Source organism: Ambystoma mexicanum, chromosome 13, assembly GCF_040938575.1.
Source record: "Ambystoma mexicanum isolate Mex_15411 chromosome 13, UKY_AmexF1_1, whole genome shotgun sequence".
NCBI classification, from domain to species: domain Eukaryota; kingdom Metazoa; phylum Chordata; class Amphibia; order Caudata; family Ambystomatidae; genus Ambystoma; species Ambystoma mexicanum.
In genome coordinates this window covers 258,531,649-258,540,613 of record NC_090938.1, presented here as the reverse complement: position 1 = coordinate 258,540,613, position 8,965 = coordinate 258,531,649, and the positions used below count along the sequence as shown (strand labels likewise).

The 8,965-nt window shown below is 42.4% G+C and overlaps 1 protein-coding gene across 4 annotated transcripts in view; it reads right to left on the bottom strand.

Moving 5' to 3' along the window:
• Window positions 1–1,060: 1,060 nt before the first annotated feature.
• LOC138521163 (zinc finger protein 282-like) overlaps window positions 1,061–8,965 on the bottom strand; it is a 511,590-nt gene continuing 503,685 nt past the window's right edge. For all 4 annotated transcript variants that reach the window (XM_069633752.1, XM_069633753.1, XM_069633754.1 and 1 more), the window contains one exon: window positions 1,061–3,125. In XM_069633752.1, coding sequence (XP_069489853.1) covers window positions 2,539–3,125 — 587 coding nt within the window. In that variant the 3' untranslated portion in view covers window positions 1,061–2,538. The remainder of the gene's footprint in view (window positions 3,126–8,965) is intronic.

Genomic DNA, 8,965 nt, shown 5'->3' with positions numbered 1-8,965 from the left:
CTGGTTTTAGAGCCTACCACAGCACAGAGTTGGTACTTCTTGATTTGAAGGTGACAATGATTAAATCTATGGACAGTGGTAGATGTTGCTGCTGATTTTATTGGATTTATCCACAGATTTTGACTTGATTGATTTTAACATTGTGTACAATAGATGATGCTGATGACATGCAAATCCTGATACAGCTTAACAGCGACTACTCCACTCCACTGAAGTTAAGAAAGTAAATGGCATTTCTGACCTCGTTCAATTCCCTGGCGCTGAACGATGCAAAAACAGAACTGCTAATAGTGGGTACAGAACAAAGTTTATCTAAGCTATCAGACCCCTATAAAAACGTTTCTGATTGTTGATTGCAGAATTCTTGTTTTAGCAAAGGTCAAAACCCTAGGAGTTGTCCTTGATTTTACATTATCTATGCAGGATCACATTAATGTGATTATTTCATCATTAACATATTATCTGAAGCCTCTATGTCACATTAAGCCGTTCCTCTCTATTCCTCTCTATTGGGAACTGTGCCATCATTGCACGTGTCATTATAGGCGCAGAAATAGATTACTGCAGTAGTCTTTTGATTGGCACTGCACAGAAGAATATGAAGAGGTTGCAAGTACTACAAAATGGTGCCGAGTGAATTGTGTCTACCATTTAAAAAGAGTACATATGATACCAGCCCATAGAGCACTGCATTGGCTTCCAGTAAAAGTTCGCCTGAATTTTATAATCTTGGCCATCATACACAAATGTATTTATGGAAAAAGTCTTATCTATTTGAATAGGAGGATCCAGGATAGACAATGTCCTAGATTTTTGAGATCAAGTCATGATAAATTGCCTCAGAGTACACAAGAAAAGTCTTAAGGGGGCAGGGAGAAGCTCTTTCAATTGTATGGCCTTTGGAATAAACTAGCTAGTAATATGAGATTGGACTCTTCTCATTTATCCTTTAAGAAGGTGCTGAAACCTTTCTTTTTATTTAATGTTAGTAGTCGGCCCAGATCTTTCCTTAGCCTTGATTTTATAATCCCTATTTTTAACTGAGGTGTTTGTTGTTTTCATTGTTGTTGTCTTATTTTAGTGGCTTTTTATCTGTTGCTTTTATCTTATTTTTTTCTTATTTTTCTGTGTTTGTGACTTATGTGTTTGTACCCATAATGCATATTTGTTTTGGCATTTGTGTTCGCCCGTTTGCCTTCGGGCCCAAGGCTCGTTATACATACTCAAACATAAACATAAATATGTAAACGTTGGATGCCACTTTGTCACAAGACATATGACGCTCATTAAGAGTTGGTCGGTACAGCCTCATTACGAGTGTGGTGTGAGGTAATAACATGCCGGTATTACTGCATACTGGCATCTTACCGCATTGGCGCAATCCAAGTTTCCTGGTAGGGTGGTGGATTTACCGCCACCCTACTGGAAAAAAACGGGCGGAATGAGACTCCATAGAATGGGGATTTACCAGTGTTTCTGCCACTTGGAATCTGCCAGTAATTCTGGCAGATCAAGTGGCGGAAAGGGTATTACAGTTTGCATTACCCGCAGGATACAGGAAAATTTGTTATGAGATCAATAGTGATGAAAAATGCAGAGCAAGGAAATCAACACTCACACTGGGCAGAAAGTAACTGTCCTTCACCCACTGCACACAATTCTAACCTCCAATCTCTAACTACAGCCCCTTCTCTAACTTCTTCCCTCCCCTATGCGAAGGCACCAAACTCATACCCACGAACAACCTCACAAATAAGCACTCCCTTCAGGACTCACCAACCACTGTAGTACACCTTTCCAAACTATCACATTTAGCAATTCTTTGCAAAGTGTGAAAGTAAATTGTGACAAAGTTGCCACATTATATAAGACTCCATTTTAAATGCATTTTAAAAGGATTTATAAATAAATAAATACACACACCAATAGTAAACATTCAGAAATATAAATTAAAAAAAACCGTGAAAAATACTACTTAAATTCAAACTGCAAATATGGGTAATTAGAGGCATCCCCTCCTTTAGTCACATTTCACTGTCCGATGATGACAACATTCAACAAATATGCAATTGACAGACTTGCACAAGACATTACCTTAAAGGTGTCTTTCAAAACCCGTTTGTGATGACCTAGACTTTTATTACATTGAATGGAATATACACATGGAAGTAATGACGTGTACACTTATGGTCAAAATCCAGCTCTGATATTATAACGACTAGATGATGTTATTTAAAATAGTGCCTTCACAAGTTATGTTTTTACAAACATGTCATAGCAATAATAAACCTAATTTTAGTGGCACAGTATATTACGATATTATGACTGCTGATTGCTATGTTACCTCGGGTTTTATATTTGCCTGTGCTCCGATCACAGGATAACTGTCCTTCCTGAGTCGGTGAAAGATAGTTTTTCCACCAGAGTTAAATTGTTATTTGTATCCATAACAGTAAATAAATAGATATGGTCTGTTTACTGGTCAATTCCTCGAGTTGGTTTCCTCATGGCATCAATGCCTTTGCTCTACCCTGTTTCTTACGCAACCAGATGTGTTCTTTGGTGCCTATTGAGATTTTCTTTAAAGCTGAACCTTTTCTTGCATATGATACATTGATAAGGTCTCTCTCCTGTGTGAGTTCTCTGGTGCCGGATAAGATGGTGCCTCAGGCCAAAGCTATTTCCACAAACTGGGCAATGATGGGGCCTCTCCCCAGAATGTGTTCTCTGGTGCCTTGTAAGTTCAGTCCTCGTCTTGAAATATTTTTCACATATGGAGCATGCATATGGTCTGGAACTGATCTGGAAAATTGGCTGACTTGTAACAAGATTTTCATTACATTGATTACTCTCAATATCGCTACAGTTATTGGACCACTGTATGTTAGAGGTATGCCGCTCGGTGTGCTCTGGATTCATGCAACTACTTTCATATGGAGGGGCCCCGCCTTTTCCCAGGTCTCGATTAAATGGTGCCCACAACTGAAGTCTAGAATGTGTTCCTTTCCCAGTTTTCTTATGAGCATTTACTTTTGATCTCCCATGCAAACCTTTGCATTTAACTTTTAAGTCCAGGCCTGCTGCAGACTCTCCAGCTTTTCTTATCCTTTTCTCATTTCGTTCACCTGTTGGATTAAATAAAAAAGTGAAGTCATTGGGTTTCTATAAGACTTGGATGTCAGGCAAAATTCTTCTTAGATAAATATAATTTTATTTGTCACAAGATTAAACATGCTTCATCTGACATGTATTTTGAAGTTGTTGCTATGTTAAAGCATTTTACTTAGTTATTTCCTAATACATTTAGTATCTACATCTGTCATTATACTGAGAAAGAGACAAAAGAGGTATGAAACCCCAACAAAAAAAATGATAGTCCCTAGAATACTCCTTAACCAAATAGTTAAGATAAAAATGTCCTCTGATATGATTACTTTTAGTTTCTATATTTTAGGACCCAAAGCACATACGTGAAAGATACAAAAACTTGTTTAGAACCCATATTCGTGCAGTTGAACTAAACAAAACACAATTTTAATAATGTGGATCATATATTTTTCACGTTAGGTTTAACGTAATCCCTAATCGTCAAAGAAAGTAGTTTTACAATTAACCAACATTTAAAATGTAAACATTAGGAACTAGAAATAATCATATTTGAAGAAATTGTGAATTGCCTCACTACATGCAGCTGTACAGCTCATCAAAGAACACATCACTCTATCCACATCACTTCAACGATCCTAATAGGTCATTGTCTCCTCTTAAACGTCTGATTCATTCTCAGATCGTACAGCAACACATACAAGGCAGTAAAAACAAAAACACTGTTATTCCTGTTTTAGGAACTCTCTAACAACAGGCGAAACCAGAACATTAGGAGGAAATCCCTTGCCAGAGTGTAACTAAGAGAGACTTTAAGGCATACCTTCTCAGTCAACCCATCATGCTGTGGAACAATATCCCCCTCCAATTCAGACTAGCCCAGATTCCTCGTGTTATTTAAGAATGTATTTAAGACATCCCTGTTAAAGTAATAACTGTGCCAGAACAGAGCATATCTATACACAGAAAAAGAACCATCTGAAATTAAAGAACTATGTGCATGCCACACACTTAAGTTCCTGCTGCACTCAACCAAAGTCTTATTTCTACCACTCTCCCTGTTCTTTGTACTGCATTCAGTTCCTTCTGAAAGCTGGGTCTATTCTTCACAAATATCCAATATTAAAATAACACACAATGAAGGTGATAACTACAAGGAATTCTGTAAATTGGCAATAGTGCAGAGCAGCTTAATTTATGAGAAGAATACTCCACCACTCATTTGAATAAGCTAAAACATAACTGAGAAGAAGCTGTGAAAAAGCAGCTGTTGCCTAAGGTGAGACAATTCAGTTGTAGGTTCCAAAGCATCTGATGCAGCAGTCTTGCTGGCGTACCATAACCTGCAATCACCTTTAAAGAGTAACGTTCAATAAATCAGAAATGATCAAAACAGACCCGGCTTGCTATACATTAACCCAGTAACAGAAATAATACTGCACACGTGGGACAGGCTGGCAGGGGCTTGCTTCTTTTCCTTCTCCACTTACTTCGCAGATTCATGATCATCCAGACTTCACCCCAGCATTAGATAATGGTGCATTCTCAAATTGAAGGGACAATAGAGGATACTTTTCTGGCCTATTTAGGAATGGTGTTCTCAAACTTCGTGTAGAAAGGAAACAAGAATATCACCAAAGAGACCAAGACCAGTTACAATATTTTCAGACTAGACTCTGGGCTCAAAATAAAAAAAATGAGGGAGGAGTCAACTAGACAGTTGACGTCCTTCAGAAAAATTGCCATTAGCAGTACCTCAACCAAAGGGCTGATAGCTAATCTATGCCACACCTTACTAAGCGCCAGGGGGGAAAAACATTTGTCCCACATGAGACCATGAGAAAACAATATAGGTGGGGTGATTACAGATGAATAGTGTGGGGTATTTGGTTGAGAACTAAAAAGCCTCTGCGGCTGAAGGAGGAGGATTATAAGGTTTTCATGAGGTGGTACCTGACCCCTGCACAACACAGCAAGTAGAGTCCCGGGACACAAGGGTTGTGCTGGCAGGAGTGAGGAGAAGAGGGGATTTCTTTTCATATATGATGGGGCTGCCCCAGGATTAAGCCATTCTGGGAAGTGGTTGTAGCTCACATTTCTCAAGTACTGAGTCGCACCTTCGGCTTCAATGCTGGGCTGGTGCTACAAGGCATCCCTGCTAAGTGAATTACCCCACTACTCTCAAAAGAAGTAGACTCGCTAACGCTGTGACCTCGAAACAGAGAGATTGTGAGACACCTCACCTGAAACTTTGTTGTATCCGACTATGGAACGGGCTGGCGATGGAAAGTTTAAAGATACACCAAACCGATAGGAGGGCCAATTTTTACTGGTAGATGGGGACTGGAGATGACCAGAATATCCTCAGAGTTTATTTACCGACATGTACGCATCAGCTTAGAGCGTTCAATTTATTTGATATACAAGAACCAATAATGGTTGTAAATGATGATGCATGTTTTGACATAATATGATTGCAACTGGCAGCTTGGACGGGAGATTCACCTTGATAGGGGAGCTAACCTTAGATTTGGGCTCTGGATGTGGGCGGGGAAAACTGTTTCTTTAACTCTTCTTAGCATTGAGATTCATCTGTTGACACTATTCTGACCTGGGGAGGTTGATGGTGGGATTTTTCTGTTAGGGGTTAGGAAACATTGGTGTACTTTACTGTAATAAATGTTACTGTAATGCTTTGGCTTAAATAATGCTGAAATTTAATAACAAATGTTTGACCAAAAAAATGAAATCATCAAAACAATGAGTCAGTAAAGATGTTTGTGGATTGTGGACAGAAGGATAACAGTGCTCATTTCAACCCATGATGTGGCCTTCTTTTTTTTATTGTTTTGATTTTATTTTATTTTATTTATAATGCGCAAAAAACCAGGCCCATGGGCAACCGGGCGCATACTCTTAAACATGTTACAAAAAGCAGTAGCTACAGAAGTTACAAAAATATACAGCATATATACATGTACATACTCTTAAACATGTTACAAAAAGCAGTAGTTACAGTGAGTTACAAAAATATACAGCATATATACATGTACTAAAGGGTACCATTAACAGCGTATAATACAGGGACAGAGCAGAGAAAAAATGTATATTCAGTTCTGTACCCCACATGGAGTCTGGACTGTGTCAAGGTCTCATGAGTCTTGGGAGAGCAGCCATGTTTTAGCATTTAGCAAGGAGTGGAATGATGGTTCAATTCTGATAGGTGTGGGCAAGGTGTTCCAGAGTTTCGAGGCCAGGACGGGGAAGCTCACCCCACCAGCTTTTTGGAGTTTGCATCCAGGCACAATGAGTCTGTGAGTTTGGGCTGCTCTGGTAGGTCGAGTGGAGGTGTGGCGTGAGAAGCGAGTGGACAGGTAAGGTGGGGCGTTGTTGTTCAGACATTAGTGAGTCATGTTGCTATTTGATATTATTTGAAAAACATGGGTTTTAAATCAAGGATTAACAAAGGTGATATTTATTTCTGAAAATTCAAGCTGAAACAATTCTGATGAGTAACAATAATTAGAAACACCTTTTTGGCATTTTTAGCAAATACAGTATGTATTGACAGAGCGCATCTGTAGCCGCTCATGCAACCAAATTATACATTGAAGGACCCTGGACCAAGGTGCCAGAAGCAACAATAGTAAGCACACTAGATGCATTTTGGCATGTGCCAGGTGCTAATAGTGTAAATGCCTTGTGCCGAATCTAGCACTATCGTCACTGATTCCCTGGAGAGAAGCTTCCCTTACGTGGTCAGGGAAAGACAGAAGCTACCTAACTCTGACCCTGTGGGTGACTATCTGCAAGAGGACCACATAGGGGAAGACAAGCTCCAAGGGGACAAGAACATATTGGATCAAAATCATCTTGAACCATAATTTCTAATGACATCCATGTACACTTACCAAATACCTATATGGCTTAATTGTAATATTTGCAGTCAAATACCTTATTTGTGTACTGAGACGAGGAAGAGGTATGGTGCAATGAAGATGACTAGAACCGGGAAGCCACCATCACGGCCTAGTCTATGGAAATTGCTCAGCAATGCTAGGAAGTTTAACTGACAGACCGACCAGACAGAAGTGGCTGAAAGAGAGGCAGAAACTGAAGGGCCTGGTGATTTGTTCTGACAACGGTCAGAACGCTGAGTGCGAGCACACCGTAAGCAGTAGCACTGGGGTTGACACAAGCAGCATGCTGGGGTGCCTGACTGAAGGAAGCTCACTGTTTGAGAGCCTGAAGCAGCAGGAGCCGTATGCTGCAGAGCAATGCAAAGCAGGAGCAAATCGGCTGACAGGACGCACTTCAAGTCAGCAAGACGAAGAAGGCAGAGAAAGGGAGCACACAAGCTATCTGGTAAGCCCCAAGAAAACACATGTGTTACCAGAGCATCTGCAAGTGAATGCTGTGTCAGGGACATAGCGAGAGAGAGGCAAAGTGAAACCTGTGAAGAAATGGATACATTTGCAAACAGTACTAAGAAGAGGTCGGTGAACCAGGGCCTCATCGAGAGGTGGGCAGTAACCCTTAAATCCGGTGGAACTGGTATTGGCGCTGCCAATACTGCTCCTCTGGATCATGACTGTAAATCCCGCTGACGCAATAACAGCCAGCAGTAAGACAGCCGGCTGTAATAGCGCCAGCTGTAATAGCGCCAGCAACCAAACGCGCAATTATAAGTCCGGCGTTGGTGCTCTTAGCACCAGAAAACTGGCGGTAAACCACCAAAAATACCCCCGGGCAAATGCTGCAGGTAAAAGAACACATGAGACAGCAATAAGGGCCCAGGTGAAAGCAATGCACACCAGAGGCCTACAAAAGACCCATCCATGCAGAACACACCCTTCCCAACACCATTTCACCATCAGGAGCAGGGAGGAGACAGCAATAAGGGCCCAGGTGAAAACAATGCACACCAGAGTCCTACAAAAGCCCCACCCATGTACAACACACCCTTCCCAACACCATGTTGCCATTTGGAGCCGGGAGCCTTGATGTGGACATGCACTTGCTGCGCCTGGAGCCACAGAGGCCTGCCAACCGGCCCAGGGCCCTGGGAGCACAGGGGGTGCTGGGGATGAGGAGAAGGAGGAGGAGGAGGAGACCAGCACCAGCAAGGCAGCCAGCCATCCCCAGGGTCAGGCCAACACTGTGGGCCCTGACTGATGGGCAGCTGGTGACCGAGTACCGGCTGGATAGGGCAACCATTAGCCAGTTGCTGGACACAATCCAGGCTGACAAAGGCAGCAGTATAGCCATCAGCACTGCTGTGCCCCCACTTGTGAAGCTTGTGTCCGTTCTACAGTACCTCAGGGCTGGCAGCTTCCAACACACCGTTGCCATGATGCATGGTATGGCCCAGTCCACCTTCAGTGCCATGCTGGGACAGGTGCTGGATGCACTGCTGCTCCATGTCAATGAGCACATTGCATTGCCAGCCACACAGGCACAGGTGAACCAGCTCAAGGCACAGTTCCATGCCATTGCCCAAGTCCCGAACGTCATAGCAGCCCTAGACTGCACACATGAAGCACTAGTAGCACCCCGGGACCATGAGGCAGCCTACAGGAACCGGATGAGTTTCCATTCCATGAACTTGAAGATGATGTGTAGCCCTGACCTAACCTTCACCCACTGCTGAGCCCGCTACCCGGGATCCACCGACCACGCCATGGTCCTGCGCAACAATTCCCTGCCAGCCTACATGGAGAGGCACCATGGCCAAAACACATGGATGTTGGGTGAGTACAAATCTGCCTGAAATGCATGCCAAATCACACCTGTTGGAGGTGGGCATACACACAGGAATCCCTGCATGCCAGCAGGAGACACAGGCAGCACTAGCACAGCA